Source organism: Oncorhynchus mykiss, chromosome 22 (assembly GCF_013265735.2).
Source record: "Oncorhynchus mykiss isolate Arlee chromosome 22, USDA_OmykA_1.1, whole genome shotgun sequence".
NCBI classification, from domain to species: Eukaryota; Metazoa; Chordata; class Actinopteri; order Salmoniformes; family Salmonidae; genus Oncorhynchus; species Oncorhynchus mykiss.
In genome coordinates, this window is record NC_048586.1 from 46,009,193 (window position 1) to 46,028,527 (window position 19,335).

General features: G+C 55.3%; 1 protein-coding gene across 1 annotated transcript; it reads right to left on the reverse strand.

Annotated features, from left to right (window-relative positions):
- Positions 1-1,922: 1,922 nt before the first annotated feature.
- Positions 1,923-19,314, reverse strand: LOC118943596 (basic salivary proline-rich protein 2-like). Its single transcript, XM_036959085.1, has 14 exons — positions 19,279-19,314; positions 16,002-16,174; positions 15,355-15,540; positions 14,563-14,727; positions 14,223-14,425; positions 14,012-14,110; positions 13,508-13,719; positions 12,928-13,116; positions 11,609-11,760; positions 11,111-11,231; positions 10,645-10,796; positions 10,404-10,507; positions 9,831-10,042; positions 1,923-2,165 (listed from the first exon to the last, which is right to left on the reverse strand). Exons 1-14 carry the CDS (start codon positions 19,312-19,314, stop codon positions 1,923-1,925), a joined length of 2,247 nt encoding a protein of 748 aa, XP_036814980.1.
- Between the last annotated feature and the right edge of the window lie 21 nt (positions 19,315-19,335).

The following is a 19,335-nucleotide window of genomic DNA, read 5'->3' on the forward strand; positions in this document are numbered from 1 at the left end:
CCACAAATGCTGATGCTCCAGATACTCAACTAGTCTAAAGAAGGCCCGTTTTATTGCTTCTTTAATCAAAACAACAGTTTTTGCAATATGGTTTTCTAATGATAATGATAGCCTTTTAAAATTATAAACTTGGATTAGCTAACACAACGTGCCATTGGAACACAGGAGTGATGGTTACTGATAATGGGCCTCTGTACGCCTATGTAGATATTCCATGAAAAATTCTGCCGTTTCCAGCTAGCCAAGGTATTGGAGTGGCCAGCACAAAGCCCTGACCCCAATCCCATAGAACATTTGTAGGCAGAACTGAAAAAGCATGTGCGCGCAAGGAGGCCTACAAACCTGACTCAGTCACACCAGCTCTGTCAGGAGGAATGGGCCAAAATTTACACAACTTTTTGTGGGAAGCTTGTGGAAGGCTACCTGAAACGTTATACTCAAGTTAAACAATTTAAAGGCAATGCTACCAAATACTAATTGAGTGTATGTAATCTTCTGACCCATTGGGAATGTGATGAAAGAATTAAAAGCTTAAATAAATCATTCTCTCTACTATTATTCTGACATTTCACATTCTTAAAATAAAGTGATTATCCTAACTGACCTAAAACGGGGAATCTTTACTCGGATTAAATGTCAGGAATTGTGAAAAACTGAGATTAAATGTATTTTGCTAAGGTGTATGTAAACTTCAGACTTCAACTGTACATATAGGTAGAGTTAATTAAAGTGACTAGGCATAGACGACAACAGAGAGTGGCATTGGTGTGGGGAGGGGAGGGGAGGGGGCAACGTGAATAGGTACACTACTCCCAGTAGGTGACATACGGCCCAGAGAAGGCAGGAACAACAATTTATATTTAACCATTATTAAACTAGGCAAGTCAGTTAAGAACAAATTATTTTTTACAATGACGGCCTACTCTGGCCAAACCCTAACCCGGACGACACTGGGCCAATTGTGCGGCGGTTGTGATACAGCCTGGAATTGAACTGAGATTCAGTGCCTTGGACCGCTGCGCTACTCGGGAGGCCGAGTAACATCCATAGAACGAGCCCACATCACCTGAAGGGGGAAGGGAGAGGAGGAAAGGGGGGAGACGAGAGAGAGCGAAGTGGGGGTAAGAGAGAGAGAAGTGGGGGGAGAACAGAGAGAGAAGTGGGGGGAGAATAGAGAGCGAAGTGGGGGGAGGAGAGAGAGAGAGAGAGAGAGAGAGAGAGAGACAGAGAGAGAGAGAGAGAAAGAGAGAGAGAGAGAGAGAGAGAGAGAGAGAGAGAGAGAGAGAGGGAGAGAGAGAGAGAAAAAGAGAGAGAAAGGGGGAGAGGGAGATGTGTATGAGGAGGGTCTTTTTTTAAATATTACACTGCTAATGCCAGCCAGTCCACCCATTATACCATTGAGTTGAATGGGGAGGCCCATTCTATGGAATACATTTCCATGATACTATACACCTTCTAGATGTCTGGTGTGTTGAAGAGCAGAGCTCACCTATCTCTGAGGAAGACCAGATGATTCCCAGCTTATCTTCCAGAGAGCGCACCACCGGCACAGCTATGGACACCAACCCCTGGAATAGACCAATTGCAGATAAGGAACCAGGAGAGAGGAGCCAATCAGAGCATGGCACATACACATACTGCAAGGCTTAATTTCATAGGGGGCATAATATGACTTGTTTAATATAACTGTAGACCTCGAGAGCGTAGCAGGCTGGTGTTTCCTTCCCCAGTTTGTAGGAGTGACACAATAACAACCTAATATGGTCTGGTGGGCATCACTTCCTGTTCCAGAGAGAGACAGTGGGCTAGGGCACATGCCCAACCATCTGCACCATAGCCACACCTAACTGTAAACCCATAGCAACACCTAACTGTGAACCCATAGCAACACCTAACCATGAACACAACTAGCTGTACTAATTTTACTCCAACAGGCCACAGAGGAACCGCCGAGATGGGAATCCCTGAAGATGGGAGCCCCTGAGATGGGAGCCCCTGAGATGGGAGCCCCTGAGATGGGAGCCCCTGAAGATGGGAGCCCCTGAAGATGGGAGCCCCTGAAGATGGGAGCCCCTGAGATGGGAGCCCCTGAGATGGGAGCCCCTGAAGATGGGAGCCCCTGAAGATGGGAGCCCCTGAGATGGGAGCCCCTGAGATGGGAGCCCCTGAGATGGGAGACCCTGAGATGGGAGACCCTGAGATGGGAGCCCCTGCCAGTGAGTCATAATTATATAGAATGGACATAAAGAGAGAGGCATGATGAGAGTAAGACAAAAAGTTACTGATCCAGATCCGTGTCAAATCTCAACAAATTCCATCTCATACTTCAATCCCATTGAAATATTTTACCCTTAAAAGTCCTCAATCAAATAAGATATCCTTGAGAACTAATAGGAGTGGTTGGGTATGTGCCCTAGCACACTGTCTCTCTCTGGAACACGAAGTGATGGACACCCAGACCATACTAAAATGTAAACTACACCCCTACAGGGCATCCGCCCAAATAGCTGTTACCTCTGTGTTCCGGTCGGACTGGACTGAAGTTTTCTCTCTGAAAAATGTAGTTAATTTAGTCTGATTGTCATAAGGTTCCATGACTTTGTCCACACAGGGCATCTGAACACACAAAATACATTGTGATGACAAAGTGAAAACATGTTTTAGAAATGTTGACAAATCTATTGAAAATTGAAATAATGAAATATCTAATTTATATACAGTAAGTATTCATATCCCTGAGTCAATACATGTTAGAATCACTTTTGGCAGTGATTACAGCTCTGAGTCTTTCTGGGTAAGAGTTTTTTACACCTGGGTTGTACAATATTTACACATTATTCTTAAAAAAAAGGAACATTTAATGTCATCTTGGTAAGCCACTCCATTGTATATTTGGCCTTGTGTTTTAGGTTAATGTCCTGCTGGAAGGGGAATTTGTCTCCCAGTGTCACGACTTCCGCCGAATTCGGTCCCTCTCCTTGTTCGGGCGGCGTTCGGCAGTCGACGTCACCAGCCTTCAAGCCATCGCCGATCCACTTTTCATTTTCCATTTGTTTTGTCTATGTTTCACACACCTGGTTTCAATTCCCCAATTACTTGTTCATTATTTAACCCTCTGTTTTCCCCATGGTTTTTGTGTGTGTTTGTTTATTGTAAGTTTGGTACGATGTTTGTGGACCTGGTGCTACTTCATGTATTTTGATATTTTGAGTAAAGTTCTTTGTGTTACTCATCTATGCTGTCCTGCGCCTGACTCCTCTGCACCAGCTACACCCAGATCCTTACACAGTGTCTGTTGGAAAACAGACTGAACCAGGACTTCCTCTAGGATTTTGCCTGTGCTTATAGCTGTACCCGTTTATTTTCATCCTAAAAAAAAAACATATTCCTTGCCGCTGACAAGCATACTCATAACATGATGCAGCCGCCACCATGCTTGAAAATATGAAGAGTGTACTCAATGATGTATTTGTATTTATTATGGATCCCTGTTCGCAGCAGCTATTCTTCCTGGGTTCCAGCAACATTAAGGCAGTTGTCTCAGCCTCCAGTATTTATGCTGCAGTAGTTTGTGTCGGGGGGCTAGGGTCAGTTTGTTATATCTGGAGTACTTCTCCTGTCCTATTCGGTGTCCTGTGTGAATTTAAGTGTGCTCTCTCTAATTCTCTCTTTCTTTCTCTCTCTCGGAGGACCTGAGCCCTAGGACCATGCCTCAGGACTACCTGGCATGATGACTCCTTGCTGTCCCCAGTCCACCTGGCCGTGCTGCTGCTCCAGTTTCAACTGTTCTGCCTTATTATTATTGGACCATGCTGGTCATTTATGAACATTTGAACATCTTGGCCATGTTCTGTTATCTCCACCCGGCACAGCCAGAAGAGGACTGGCCACCCCACATAGCCTGGTTCCTCTCTAGGTTTCTTCCTAGGTTTTGGCCTTTCTAGGGAATTTTTCCTAGCCACCGTGCTTCTACACCTGCATTGCTTGCTGTTTGGGGTTTTAAGCTGGGTTTCTGTACAGCACTTTGAGATATCAGCTGATGTACGAAGGGCTATATAAATACATTTGATTTGATTATACATTTTAAAAACATTTACATTCATAACATATTTCACAACATATTAAGTGTGTTCCCTCAGGCCTCTGATTCTGCTGCTGCATCAGTTACCTGATATTGAATAGAGTTCCATGTAGTCATGGCTCTATGTAGTACTGGGCACCTCCTGTTGTCTGTTCTGGACTAGGGGACTGGGCCACTTCTGGTGGCATGTCTTGTGGGGTATGCATGGGTGTCCGAGCTGTGTGCATCTAGTTTAGACAGACAGCTCTGTGCATTCAACATGTCAATATCTCTCACAAATACAAGTAGTGATGAAGTCAATCTCTCCTCCACTTTGAGCCAGGAGAGATTGACATGCAAAAAAATGTAAACTACATTTATCAAGTAAATTTTGACTTCAAAACGACAAGTCCTACAAACACATGCTTAGTAATGTTAGAAAGGTAAGAACCGTGGGATTCTGATTCAGCAACAACGTGACTATTACAGAGCCAGAGCTCTGAGCTCCAAATTGTCCCCATCCAAATCGTGCCGATGTTGGGAATAAGATATTTCAAAGTCTAGGTTTTAATAAAATGTCACCAATTACCATTACAAAGGGATAAAATAAAATCGATGTTTTTGTGTGTGTGTGTGTGTGTAATATCTTGTACCTGACGGTGGCGCTCAAAACATGCGCAAATTGCCATAGCAACACAGCCATTTTAAAAGCGCAGGGCAACGTACCAATGAATGAGTATGAGTTACATACATATGAGGAGAAAGTTGAAGTCATAACCTTTCCACTGATTTAAATCAGATATCATGTCTGATTGCCAGTTCATCCACTAGTAGATCACATGACATGACTTGGACACTTTTTCACTGTGGGAAAATGGCTGAACAAATTTTCAAAACGAACATCTTAAAATGACCCAAGCGATTTATCAAGTTTTTTTTATTTTTTATAACAAACTGACAGGCGAGGACACGTACAACTTATTTTACCATTCATGGAAACGAGTAAGATCAGCAGTATATTTGGAGGACCGATTCAAGGTGACGGCAAATTAAATGTGGATGCATTGCATTATGATGACCACCAGGGGGAACCATTTCCATGCATACCATAATATAGAACTTTTGGTGATGACATACATTTCATTATCTATGAATATGACGTTCAGGTTTCCTCAACTTTTTGACCCATGACCCCATTTTTTTTACGCCATGTGAAAATTCTCGCGACCTGGTGAAAAAAAAATATGTAATTAACAGCCAATGTTTACTTTGTATTTAAACATTAAAACATTTTTATTTATTTATTTGCGACTATTGCAGTCAATTGAAAACAAAATCGAACAGTATTTCTGATTGTCTTCACAACTCATCATCACATACTTTTAATGTGGGGCTATGCATAATAATAATATATAAATTGCAAATTAGTCGGATATCATTTCATTTAAAACACCGTTGACCTAGAGCACACAAAAAAACGATGCATACCTCGGCCTAAACATCAGCTCCACAGGTATTTTTCCACAAAGCTGTGAACGACCTGAGAGACAAGGCAAGGAAGGACCTTCTATGCCATCAAAAGGAACATAAAATTCAACATACCAATTAGGATCTGGCTAAAAATACTTGAATCAGTCATAGAGCCCACTGCCCTTTATGGTTGTGAGGTCTGGGGTCCGCTCACCAACCAAGAATTCACAAAATGGGACAAACACCAAATCGAGACTCTGCAAGCAGAATTCTGCACAAATATCCTCCGTGTACAACGTAGAACACCAAATAATGCATGCAGAGCAGAATTAGGCCGATACCCACTAATTATCAAAATCCAGAAAAGAGCCATTAAATTCTACAATCACCTAAAAGGAAGCGATTCCCAAACATTTGATAACAAAGCCATCACCTACAGAGAGATGAACCTGGAGAAGAGTTCCTTAAGCAAGCTGGTCCTGGGGCTCTGTTCACAAACACAAACACACCCTACAGAGCCACAGGACAACAGCACAATTAAACCAAACCAAATCATGAGAAAACAAAAGATAATTACTTGACACATTGGAAAGAATTTACCAAAAAACAGAGCAAACTAGAATGTTATTTGGCCCTAAACAGAGAGTACACAGTGGCAAATACCTGACCACTGTGACTGACCCAAACTTAAGGAAATCTTTGACTATGTACAGACTCAGTGAGCATGTGCACACTGCCAACAACATGAGGTGGAACCTGAGCTGCACTTCCTAACCTCCTGCCAAATGTATGACCATATTAGAGACACATATTTCCCTCAAAATACACAGACCCACAAAGACTTAGAAAACAAATCAAATTTTGATAAACTCCCATATCTACTGGGTGAAATTCCACAGTGTGCCATCACAGCAGCACAATGTATGACCTGTTGCCACAAGAAAAGGGCAACCTGTGAAGAACAAACACCATTGTAAATACAACCCATATTTATGCTTATTTATTTTCCCTTTTGTACTTTAACTATTTGCACATCATTACAACACAACATTAAAAAAAACAATGTATAAAACAATGATGCTCTAAATTTAGTGTCTTATGACATTTGAAATTTATTTATTCTTTGAAAATGTTGTGTTTGTAATGTTTACTGTTAATTTTGTGTTGTTTATTTATCTTTTTTTATCTGCTTCACTTGCTTTGGCAATGTTAACATATGTTTCCGTGCCAATAAAGCCCTTTAATTGAATTGAATTGATTCTGCGCGTCAGACAGTGTGTACCTCATCTCTGCTCTCACGTTCAACCTGGATCAATATTTGGTTTTAATGCAGACAAAATGTAAATGAGATCACTGAATCCAGCTTCACACAGATATGAGCTGGAGAAGGATGAGTTTTATGGTGCTTTCAAGACAACTGGGAACTCTGAAAAATACGATGTCAAATCGTGACGTCAGTGATCTTCAGGTCGGAAAGGCCGGAGCGCTGGAAAGAGGTCAGAGTTCCCGAGTTGGAATCCCGAGTTGGAATTCCGAGTTGGAATTCCGAGTTGGAATCCCGAGTTGGAATTCCGAGTTGGATCACCGTTCAAAAACGATTTTCCCCAGTTTTCTGAGTTCACAGTAGTCATAAAATCACTGATGTCGGAAGTCGCAGATTTCCGAGTTCCCAGTTCCGTGTTCTCAGTAGTTTTGAATGCGGTATTAAAAGCTCAGAGGGAGACGGCAGAGACGGGAGACGACCCTTTGAGTCAGGAACCAAAACTCCCCGTAGTGATCCGTGAACGCATTCGGTCACATTACAGCTCGATCAGCTGTTCGATTTCACATACCGGCATGTCAACTAGGCCAGGATCACAGTCAGTGGTTTGAGTAGATGTTTTATAGATAGTTTACACTTCCTCTTCGAAAAATAATGAAAAACTATCTATCAAATCTATTATTTAAAAAAATCTTGATGAATTGTTCTTTCCATTATCATTAATTAACCTGATGATTTTTTTTGCTAATGAATGATGTGGGCACCTGGGTCACCGGTTTATCTGGGTGGGGTCCCTGGGTCACCGGTTTGTCTGGGTGGGGTCCCTGGGTCACCAGTTTGTCTGGGTGGGGTCCCTGGGTCACCGGTTTGTCTGGGTGGGGTCCCTGGGTCACCGGTTTGTCTGGGTGGGGTCCCTGGGTCACCGGTTTGCCTGGGTGGGGTCCCTGGGTCACCGGTTTGTCTGGGTGGGGTCCCTGGGTCACCGGTTTGTCTGGGTGGGGTCCCTGGGTCACCGGTTTGCCTGGGTGGGGTCCCTGGGTCACCGGTTTGTCTGGGTGGGGTCCCTGGGTCACCGGTTTATCTGGGTGGGGTCCCTGGGTCACCGGTTTGTCTGGGTGGGGGTCCCTGGGCCGCCGGTTTATCTGGGTGGGGTCCCTGGGTCACCGGTTTATCTGGGTGGGGTCCCTGGGTCACCGGTTTGTCTGGGTGGGGGTCCCTGGGCCGCCGGTTTATCTGGGTGGGGTCCCTGGGTCACCGGTTTATCTGGGTGGGGTCCCTGGGTCACCGGTTTGCCTGGGTGGGGTCCCTGGGTCACCGGTTTATCTGGGTGGGGTCCCTGGGTCACCGGTTTATCTGGGTGGGGTCCCTGGGTCACTGGTTTGTCTGGGTGATGTCCCTGGGTCACTGGTTTGTCTGGGTGGGGTTCCTGGGCCACCGGTTTGCCTGGGTGGGGTCCTTGGGCCACCGGTTTGTCTGGGTGGGAGTCCCTGGGCCACCGGTTTGCCTGGGTGGGGTCCCTGGGTCACTGGTTTGCCTGCATGGGGTCCCTGGGTCACCGGTTTGTCCGGGTGGGGGTCCCTGGGCCGCCGGTTTGTCTGGGTGGGGTCCCTGGGTCACCGGTTTGTCTGGGTGGGGTCCCTGCGTCACCAGTTTGCCTGGGTGGGGTCCCTGGGTCACCGGTTTGTCTGGGTGGGGTCCCTGGGTCACCGGTTTGCCTGGGTGGGGTCCCTGGGTCACCGGTTTGTCTGGGTGGGGTCCCTGGGTCACAGGTTTTCCTGGGTGGGGTCCCTGGGTCACCGGTTTGTCTGGGTGGGGTCCCTGGGTCACCGGTTTGTCTGGGTGGGGTCCCTGGGCCACCGGTTTTCCTGGGTGGGGTCCCTGGGCCACCGGTTTGTCTGGGTGGGGTCCCTGGGTCACCGGTTTATCTGGGTGGGGTCCCTGGGTCACTGGTTTGTCTGGGTGATGTCCCTGGGTCACTGGTTTGTCTGGGTGGGGTTCCTGGGCCACCGGTTTGCCTGGGTGGGGTCCTTGGGCCACCGGTTTGTCTGGGTGGGAGTCCCTGGGCCACCGGTTTGCCTGGGTGGGGTCCCTGGGTCACCGGTTTGTCTGGGTGGGGTCCCTGGGTCACCAGTTTGTCTGGGTGGGGTCCCTGGGTCACCGGTTTGTCTGGGTGGGGTCCCTGGGTCACCAGTTTGTCTGGGTGGGGTCCCTGGGCCACCGGTTTGTCTGGGTGGGGTCCCTGGGTCACCGGTTTGTCTGGGTGGGGTCCCTGGGTCACCGGTTTGTCTGGGTGGGGTCCCTGGGTCACCGGTTTGCCTGGGTGGGGTCCCTGGGTCACCGGTTTGTCTGGGTGGGGTCCCTGGGTCACCGGTTTGTCTGGGTGGGGTCCCTGGGTCACCGGTTTGCCTGGGTGGGGTCCCTGGGTCACCGGTTTGTCTGGGTGGGGTCCCTGGGTCACCGGTTTATCTGGGTGGGGTCCCTGGGTCACCGGTTTGTCTGGGTGGGGGTCCCTGGGCCGCCGGTTTATCTGGGTGGGGTCCCTGGGTCACCGGTTTATCTGGGTGGGGTCCCTGGGTCACCGGTTTGTCTGGGTGGGGGTCCCTGGGCCGCCGGTTTATCTGGGTGGGGTCCCTGGGCCACCGGTTTGCCTGGGTGGGGTCCCTGGGTCACTGGTTTGCCTGCATGGGGTCCCTGGGTCACCGGTTTGTCCGGGTGGGGGTCCCTGGGCCGCCGGTTTGTCTGGGTGGGGTCCCTGGGTCACCGGTTTGTCTGGGTGGGGTCCCTGGGTCACCAGTTTTCCTGGGTGGGGTCCCTGGGTCACCGGTTTGTCTGGGTGGGGTCCCTGGGTCACCGGTTTGTCTGGGTGGGGTCCCTGGGCCACCGGTTTTCCTGGGTGGGGTCCCTGGGCCACCGGTTTGTCTGGGTGGGGTCCCTGGGTCACCGGTTTATCTGGGTGGGGTCCCTGGGTCACTGGTTTGTCTGGGTGATGTCCCTGGGTCACTGGTTTGTCTGGGTGGGGTTCCTGGGCCACCGGTTTGCCTGGGTGGGGTCCTTGGGCCACCGGTTTGTCTGGGTGGGAGTCCCTGGGCCACCGGTTTGCCTGGGTGGGGTCCCTGGGTCACTGGTTTGCCTGCATGGGGTCCCTGGGTCACCGGTTTGTCCGGGTGGGGGTCCCTGGGCCGCCGGTTTGTCTGGGTGGGGTCCCTTGGTCACCGGTTTGTCTGTGTGGGGTCCCTGCGTCACCAGTTTGCCTGGGTGGGGTCCCTGGGTCACCGGTTTGTCTGGGTGGGGTCCCTGGGTCACCGGTTTGCCTGGGTGGGGTCCCTGGGTCACCGGTTTGTCTGGGTGGGGTCCCTGGGTCACCGGTTTTCCTGGGTGGGGTCCCTGGGTCACCGGTTTGTCTGGGTGGGGTCCCTGGGTCACCGGTTTGTCTGGGTGGGGTCCCTGGGCCACTGGTTTTCCTGGGTTGGGTCCCTGGGCCACCGGTTTGTCTGGGTGGGGTCCCTGGGTCACCGGTTTATCTGGGTGGGGTCCCTGGGTCACCGGTTTGTCTGGGTGGGGGTCCCTGGGCCGCCGGTTTATCTGGGTGGGGTCCCTGGGCCACCGGTTTGCCTGGGTGGGGTCCCTGGGTCACTGGTTTGCCTGCATGGGGTCCCTGGGTCACCGGTTTGTCTGGGTGGGGGTCCCTGGGCCGCCGGTTTATCTGGGTGGGGTCCCTGGGTCACCGGTTTATCTGGGTGGGGTCCCTGGGTCACCGGTTTTTCTGGGTGGGGTCCCTGGGTCACCGGTTTGTCTGGGTGATGTCCCTGGGTCACCAGTTTGTCTGGGTGGGGTTCCTGGGCCACCGGTTTGCCTGGGTGGGGTTCTTGGGCCACCGGTTTGTCTGCGTGGGAGTCCCTGGGCCACCGGTTTGTCTGGGTGGGGTCCCTGGGTCACTGGTTTGCCTGCATGGGGTCCCTGGGTCACCGGTTTGTCCGGGTGGGGGTCCCTGGGCCGCCGGTTTGTCTGGGTGGGGTCCCTGGGTCACCGGTTTGTCTGGGTGGGGTCCCTGGGTCACCAGTTTGCCTGGGTGGGGTCCCTGGGTCACCGGTTTGTCTGGGTGGGGTCCCTGGGTCACCTGTTTGCCTGGGTGGGGTCCCTGGGTCACCGGTTTGTCTGGGTGGGGTCCCTGGGTCACCGGTTTTCCTGGGTGGGGTCCCTGGGTCACCGGTTTGTCTGGGTGATGTCCCTGGGTCACCAGTTTGTCTGGGTGGGGTTCCTGGGCCACCGGTTTGCCTGGGTGGGGTTCTTGGGCCACCGGTTTGTCTGCGTGGGAGTACCTGGGCCACCGGTTTGTCTGGGTGGGGTCCCTGGGTCACTGGTTTGCCTGCATGGGGTCCCTGGGTCACCGGTTTGTCCGGGTGGGGGTCCCTGGGCCGCCGGTTTGTCTGGGTGGGGTCCCTGGGTCACCGGTTTGTCTGGGTGGGGTCCCTGGGTCACCAGTTTGCCTGGGTGGGGTCCCTGGGTCACCGGTTTGTCTGGGTGGGGTCCCTGTGTCACCGGTTTGCCTGGGTGGGGTCCCTGGGTCACCGGTTTGTCTGGGTGGGGTCCCTGGGTCACCGGTTTTCCTGGGTGGGGTCCCTGGGTCACCGGTTTGTCTGGGTGGGGTCCCTGGGTCACCGGTTTGTCTGGGTGGGGTCCCTGGGCCACCGGTTTTCCTGGGTGATGTCCCTGGGTCACCGGTTTGCCTGGGGGGGGTCCATGGGTCGCCGGTTTGTCTGGGTGATGTCCCTGGGTCACCAGTTTGTCTGGGTGGGGTTCCTGGGCCACCGGTTTGCCTGGGTGGGGTCCTTGGGCCACCGGTTTGTCTGGGTGGGAGTCCCTGGGCCACCGGTTTGCCTGGGTGGGGTCCCTGGGTCACTGGTTTGCCTGCATGGGGTCCCTGGGTCACCGGTTTGTCCGGGTGGGGGTCCCTGGGCCGCCGGTTTGCCTGGGTGGGGTCCCTGGGTCACCGGTTTATCTGGTTGGGGTCCCTGGGTCACCAGTTTGCCTGGGTGGGGTCCCTGGGTCACCGGTTTGTCTGGGTGGGGTCCCTGGGTCACCGGTTTGCCTGGGTGGGGTCCCTGGGTCACCGGTTTGTCTGGGTGGGGTCCCTGGGTCACCGGTTTGTCTGGGTGGGGTCCCTGGGTCACCAGTTTGCCTGGGTGGGGTCCCTGGGTCACCGGTTTGTCTGGGTGGGGTCCCTGGGTCACCGGTTTGCCTGGGTGGGGTCCCTGGGTCACCGGTTTGTCTGGGTGGGGTCCCTGGGTCACCGGTTTTCCTGGGTGGGGTCCCTGGGTCACCGGTTTGTCTGGGTGGGGTCCCTGGGTCACCGGTTTGTCTGGGTGGGGTCCCTGGGCCACCGGTTTTCCTGGGTGATGTCCCTGGGTCACCGGTTTGCCTGGGTGGGGTCCTTGGGCCACCGGTTTGTCTGGGTGGGAGTCCCTGGGCCACCGGTTTGCCTGGGTGGGGTCCCTGGGTCACTGGTTTGCCTGCATGGGGTCCCTGGGTCACCGGTTTGTCCGGGTGGGGGTCCCTGGGTCACTGGTTTGCCTGCATGGGGTCCCTGGGTCACCGGTTTGTCCGGGTGGGGGTCCCTGGGCCGCCGGTTTGCCTGGGTGGGGTCCCTGGGTCACCGGTTTATCTGGTTGGGGTCCCTGGGTCACCAGTTTGCCTGGGTGGGGTCCCTGGGTCACCGGTTTGTCTGGGTGGGGTCCCTGGGTCACTGGTTTGCCTGCATGGGGTCCCTGGGTCACCGGTTTGTCCGGGTGGGGGTCCCTGGGCCGCCGGTTTGCCTGGGTGGGGTCCCTGGGTCACCGGTTTGTCTGGGTGGGGTCCCTGGGTCACCGGTTTGCCTGGGTGGGGTCCCTGGGTCACCGGTTTGTCTGGGTGGGGTCCCTGGGTCACCGGTTTGTCTGGGTGGGGTCCCTGGGTCACCGGTTTGTCTGGGTGGGGGTCCCTGGGCCGCCGGTTTATCTGGGTGGGGTCCCTGGGTCACCGGTTTATCTGGGTGGGGTCCCTGGGTCACCGGTTTGCCTGGGTGGGGTCCCTGGGTCACCGGTTTATCTGGGTGGGGTCCCTGGGTCACCGGTTTATCTGGGTGGGGTCCCTGGGTCACTGGTTTGTCTGGGTGATGTCCCTGGGTCACTGGTTTGTCTGGGTGGGGTCCCTGGGTCACTGGTTTGTCTGGGTGATGTCCCTGGGTCACTGGTTTGTCTGGGTGGGGTTCCTGGGCCACCGGTTTGCCTGGGTGGGGTCCTTGGGCCACCGGTTTGTCTGGGTGGGAGTCCCTGGGCCACCGGTTTGCCTGGGTGGGGTCCCTGGGTCACTGGTTTGCCTGCATGGGGTCCCTGGGTCACCGGTTTGTCCGGGTGGGGGTCCCTGGGCCGCCGGTTTGTCTGGGTGGGGTCCCTGGGTCACCGGTTTGTCTGGGTGGGGTCCCTGGGTCACCAGTTTTCCTGGGTGGGGTCCCTGGGTCACCGGTTTGTCTGGGTGGGGTCCCTGGGTCACCGGTTTGTCTGGGTGGGGTCCCTGGGCCACCGGTTTTCCTGGGTGGGGTCCCTGGGCCACCGGTTTGTCTGGGTGGGGTCCCTGGGTCACCGGTTTATCTGGGTGGGGTCCCTGGGTCACTGGTTTGTCTGGGTGATGTCCCTGGGTCACTGGTTTGTCTGGGTGGGGTTCCTGGGCCACCGGTTTGCCTGGGTGGGGTCCTTGGGCCACCGGTTTGTCTGGGTGGGAGTCCCTGGGCCACCGGTTTGCCTGGGTGGGGTCCCTGGGTCACTGGTTTGCCTGCATGGGGTCCCTGGGTCACCGGTTTGTCCGGGTGGGGGTCCCTGGGCCGCCGGTTTGTCTGGGTGGGGTCCCTTGGTCACCGGTTTGTCTGTGTGGGGTCCCTGCGTCACCAGTTTGCCTGGGTGGGGTCCCTGGGTCACCGGTTTGTCTGGGTGGGGTCCCTGGGTCACCGGTTTGCCTGGGTGGGGTCCCTGGGTCACCGGTTTGTCTGGGTGGGGTCCCTGGGTCACCGGTTTTCCTGGGTGGGGTCCCTGGGTCACCGGTTTGTCTGGGTGGGGTCCCTGGGTCACCGGTTTGTCTGGGTGGGGTCCCTGGGCCACCGGTTTTCCTGGGTTGGGTCCCTGGGCCACCGGTTTGTCTGGGTGGGGTCCCTGGGTCACCGGTTTATCTGGGTGGGGTCCCTGGGTCACCGGTTTGTCTGGGTGGGGGTCCCTGGGCCGCCGGTTTATCTGGGTGGGGTCCCTGGGTCACCGGTTTATCTGGGTGGGGTCCCCGGGTCACCGGTTTGCCTGGGTGGGGTCCCTGGGTCACCGGTTTATCTGGGTGGGGTCCCTGGGTCACCGGTTTATCTGGGTGGGGTCCCTGGGTCACCGGTTTGTCTGGGTGATGTCCCTGGGTCACCGGTTTGTCTGGGTGGGGTTCCTGGGCCACCGGTTTGCCTGGGTGGGGTCCTTGGGCCACCGGTTTGTCTGGGTGGGAGTCCCTGGGCCACCGGTTTGCCTGGGTGGGGTCCCTGGGTCACTGGTTTGCCTGCATGGGGTCCCTGGGTCACCGGTTTGTCTGGGTGGGGGTCCCTGGGCCGCCGGTTTATCTGGGTGGGGTCCCTGGGTCACCGGTTTATCTGGGTGGGGTCCCTGGGTCACCGTTTTTTCTGGGTGGGGTCCCTGGGTCACCGGTTTGTCTGGGTGATGTCCCTGGGTCACCAGTTTGTCTGGGTGGGGTTCCTGGGCCACCGGTTTGCCTGGGTGGGGTTCTTGGGCCACCGGTTTGTCTGCGTGGGAGTCCCTGGGCCACCGGTTTGTCTGGGTGGGGTCCCTGGGTCACTGGTTTGCCTGCATGGGGTCCCTGGGTCACCGGTTTGTCCGGGTGGGGGTCCCTGGGCCGCCGGTTTGTCTGGGTGGGGTCCCTGGGTCACCGGTTTGTCTGGGTGGGGTCCCTGGGTCACCAGTTTGCCTGGGTGGGGTCCCTGGGTCACCGGTTTGTCTGGGTGGGGTCTCTGGGTCACCGGTTTGCCTGGGTGGGGTCCCTGGGTCACCGGTTTGTCTGGGTGGGGTCCCTGGGTCACCGGTTTTCCTGGGTGGGGTCCCTGGGTCACCGGTTTGTCTGGGTGATGTCCCTGGGTCACCAGTTTGTCTGGGTGGGGTTCCTGGGCCACCGGTTTGCCTGGGTGGGGTTCTTGGGCCACCGGTTTGTCTGCGTGGGAGTCCCTGGGCCACCGGTTTGTCTGGGTGGGGTCCCTGGGTCACTGGTTTGCCTGCATGGGGTCCCTGGGTCACCGGGGTCCCTGGGCCGCCGGTTTGTCTGGGTGGGGTCCCTGGGTCACCGGTTTGTCTGGGTGATGTCCCTGGGTCACCGGTTTGCCTGGGGGGGGTCCATGGGTCGCCGGTTTGTCTGGGTGATGTCCCTGGGTCACCAGTTTGCCTGGGTGGGGTCCCTGGGTCACCGGTTTGTCTGGGTGGGGTCCCTGGGTCACCGGTTTGCCTGGGTGGGGTCCCTGGGTCACCGGTTTGTCTGGGTGGGGTCCCTGGGTCACCGGTTTGTCTGGGTGGGGTGCCTGGGTGGGGTCCTTGGGCCACCGGTTTGTCTGGGTGGGAGTCCCTGGGCCACCGGTTTGCCTGGGTGGGGTCCCTGGGTCACTGGTTTGCCTGCATGGGGTCCCTGGGTCACCGGTTTGTCCGGGTGGGGGTCCCTGGGCCGCCGGTTTGCCTGGGTGGGGTCCCTGGGTCACCGGTTTATCTGGTTGGGGTCCCTGGGTCACCAGTTTGTCTGGGTGGGGTACCTGGGCCACCGGTTTGCCTGGGTGGGGTCCTTGGGCCACCGGTTTGTCTGGGTGGGAGTCCCTGGGCCACCGGTTTGCCTGGGTGGGGTCCCTGGGTCACCGGTTTGTCTGGGTGGGGTCCCTGGGTCACCGGTTTTCCTGGGTGGGGTCCCTGGGTCACCAGTTTGTCTGGGTGGGGTACCTGGGTCACCGGTTTGTCTGGGTGGGGTCCCTGGGCCACCGGTTTTCCTGGGTGGGGTCCCTGGGCCACCGGTTTGTCTGGGTGGGGTCCCTGGGCCACCGGTTTTCCTGGGTGGGGGTCCCTGGGCCGCCGGTTTGCCTGGGTGGGGTCCCTGGGTCACCGGTTTGCCTGGGTGGGGTCCCTGGGTCACCGGTTTGTCTGGGTGGGGTCCCTGGGTCACCGGTTTGTCTGGGTGGGGTGCCTGGGTGGGGTCCTTGGGCCACCGGTTTGTCTGGGTGGGAGTCCCTGGGCCACCGGTTTGCCTGGGTGGGGTCCCTGGGTCACTGGTTTGCCTACATGGGGTCCCTGGGTCACCGGTTTGTCCGGGTGGGGGTCCCTGGGCCGCCGGTTTGCCTGGGTGGGGTCCCTGGGTCACCGGTTTATCTGGTTGGGGTCCCTGGGTCACCGGTTTGTCTGGGTGGGGTCCCTGGGTCACCGGTTTGTCTGGGTGGGGTCCCTGGGTCACCGGTTTATCTGGTTGGGGTCCCTGGGTCACCAGTTTGCCTGGGTGGGGTCCCTGGGTCACCGGTTTGTCTGGGTGGGGTCCCTGGGTCACCGGTTTGCCTGGGTGGGGTCCCTGGGTCACCGGTTTGTCTGGGTGGGGTCCCTGGGTCACCGGTTTGTCTGGGTGGGGTCCCTGGGTCACCGGTTTGTCTGGGTGGGGTCCCTGGGTCACCGGTTTGTCTGGGTGGGGTCCCTGGGTCACCAGTTTGCCTGGGTGGGGTCCCTGGGTCACCGGTTTGTCTGGGTGGGGTCCCTGGGTCACCGGTTTGCCTGGGTGGGGTCCCTGGGTCACCGGTTTGTCTGGGTGGGGTCCCTGGGTCACCGGTTTTCCTGGGTGGGGTCCCTGGGCCACCGGTTTGCCTGGGTGGGGTCCTTGGGCCACCGGTTTGTCTGGGTGGGAGTCCCTGGGCCACCGGTTTGCCTGGGTGGAGTCCCTGGGTCACTGGTTTGCCTGCATGGGGTCCCTGGGTCACCGGTTTGTCCGGGTGGGGGTCCCTGGGCCGCCAGTTTGCCTGGGTGGGGTCCCTGGGTCACCGGTTTGTCTGGGTGGGGTCCCTGGGTCACAGGTTTGTCTGGGTGGGGTCCCTGGGTCACCAGTTTGCCTGGGTGGGGTCCCTGGGTCACCGGTTTTCCTGGGTGGGGTCCCTGGGTCACCGGTTTGTCTGGGTGGGGTCCCTGGGTCACCGGTTTTCCTGGGTGGGGTCCCTGGGTCACCAGTTTGTCTGGGTGGGGTACCTGGGTCACCGGTTTGTCTGGGTGGGGTCCCTGGGCCACCGGTTTTCCTGGGTGGGGTCCCTGGGCCACCGGTTTGTCTGGGTGGGGTCCCTGGGTCACCGGTTTATCTGGGTGGGGTCCCTGGGTCACCGGTTTGTCTGGGTGGGGGTCCCTGGGCCGCCGGTTTATCTGGGTGGGGTCCCTGGGTCACCGGTTTATCTGGGTGGGGTCCCTGGGTCACCGGTTTGTCTGGGTGGGGGTCCCTGGGCCGCCGGTTTATCTGGGTGGGGTCCCTGGGTCACCGGTTTATCTGGGTGGGGTCCCTGGGTCACCGGTTTGCCTGGGTGGGGTCCCTGGGTCACCGGTTTATCTGGGTGGGGTCCCTGGGTCACCGGTTTATCTGGGTGGGGTCCCTGGGTCACCGGTTTGTCTGGGTGGGGTCCCTGGGTCACCGGTTTTTCTGGGTGGGGTCCCTGGGTCACCGGTTTGTCTGGGTGGGGTCCCTGGGTCACCAGTTTGCCTGGGTGGGGTCCCTGGGTCAGCGGTTTGTCTGGGTGGGGTCCCTGGGTCACCGGTTTTCCTGGGTGGGGTCCCTGGGTCACCGGTTTGCCTGGGTGGGGTCCCTGGGTCACCGGTTTGTCTGGGTGGGGTCCCTGGGTCACCGGTTTTCCTGGGTGGGGTCCCTGGGTCACCGGTTTGTCTGGGTGGGGTCCCTGGGTCACCGGTTTGTCTGGGTGGGGTCCCTGGGTCACCGGTTTGTCTGGGTGGGGTCCCTGGGCCACCGGTTTTCCTGGGTGGGGTCCTCTGGCCTTAATCTTAAAGCAAACCAAGTGAGAAACCTTGGTTTAACAAACAAACCCATTAAATAGCTAACAACACTCGCTAACACAGTCATAACACCAATTTAGCCAGTTTCTACAGGCTACAACTGGTCTTCTAGGAGCTAAATGTCAGCTCCCTCTCACAGGCATTTAACCATTCAGTAGCTGTATCAAAACAGTATCATATTATAGGCCTGTAGATATTGTTCTCCCTCCCAGCATGAATGCTACTGGCCTACTTGTTGTTGTACCATACTCAACAGATCTGTTATGAGCATGGACGACCTGATAGGTCGGACCATAGTCAAGAAGTAGCTCCATCTCTATCAGCAGTCTATTCCTTTTACCAAAAATAAGCTGTTTTAAAAGGGAGGAGGGGAAAGGTCAACTGATTATGTCCCCTCAAAGGACCAGTGATTTCCACCTACAAAAACTTCAATTATCAATCATCAATCACCAATCACCAATCAGCGATCATCAATCACAAATCACCAATCACCAATCAACGATCATCAATCACCGATCACCAATCACCAATCAGCGATCATCAATCACCAATCAACGATCATCAATCAACGATCACCAATCACCAATCAGCGATCATCAATCACCAATCAACGATCATCAATCAACGATCACCGATCACCGATCACCAATCAGCGATCATCAATCACCAATCACCAATCAGCGATCATCAATCACCGATCACCAATCACCAATCAACGATCATCAATCATCAATCATCAATCACCAATCACCAATCATCAATCAACGATCATCAATCACCAATCACCAATCAGCGATCATCAATCACCAATCACCAATCACAAATCATGAATCACCAATCATCAATCACCAATTATCAATTATCAATCACCAATCTGATATGCCTCAGAATGAGGCAGGAAGAGGCAGGAAGAGGCAAGATGAGGCAGGAAGAGGCAGGATGAGGCAGCAAGAGGCAGGATGAGACAGGAAGAGGCAGGATGAGACAGGAAGAGGCAGGATGAGGCAGGACCATCACAGAGCCTACAGACTCCAAAGCTAAAGTCACTCTTAGACAAAAGGGTTCCAAAAGGGTTCTTCATCTGTCCCCATAGGAGAACCCTTTTTGGTTCCAGGTAGAACCCTTTTTGGTTCCAGGTTAGAACCCTTTTGAGCTCCATTTAGAACTCTTTGTGGAAAGGGTTCTACATGGAACCCAAAGGGTTCTTCAAATGATTCTCCAGTGGGGACAGCCAAAGAACCCCACACATTCTCCAATATCACTGTACTAGTGTACATCATTGGGACTCTGTGTTTAGCGCAATCACGTGACATTACATTTGAACCTTTATTTAAAGCTTGTTCATCAAACTGTCCGACAACTTCATAATACTTGTACTTTGTATCATGTTATCAGAGTAGGTACGCTAGTACCTCGTAGTACCACATGCTGGCGACAAAGACAACCATTTTGCTAAATGAACGCGGATG

Bases quoted from the DNA above. Each gene is read 5' to 3' on its own strand.
- LOC118943596 (XM_036959085.1), bottom strand. From the start codon at position 19,314: ATGGTTGTCTTTGTCGCCAGCATGTGGTACTACGAG. The intron at 16,175-19,278 runs GTACTAGCGTAC...GACCCCACCCAG, and splicing joins CCAGCATGTGGTACTACGAG to GCAAACCGGCGGCCCAGGGA. The intron at 11,761-12,927 runs GTGACCCAGGGA...GACCCCACCCAG, and splicing joins GACATCACCCAGACAAACCA to GCAAACCGGCGGCCCAGGGA.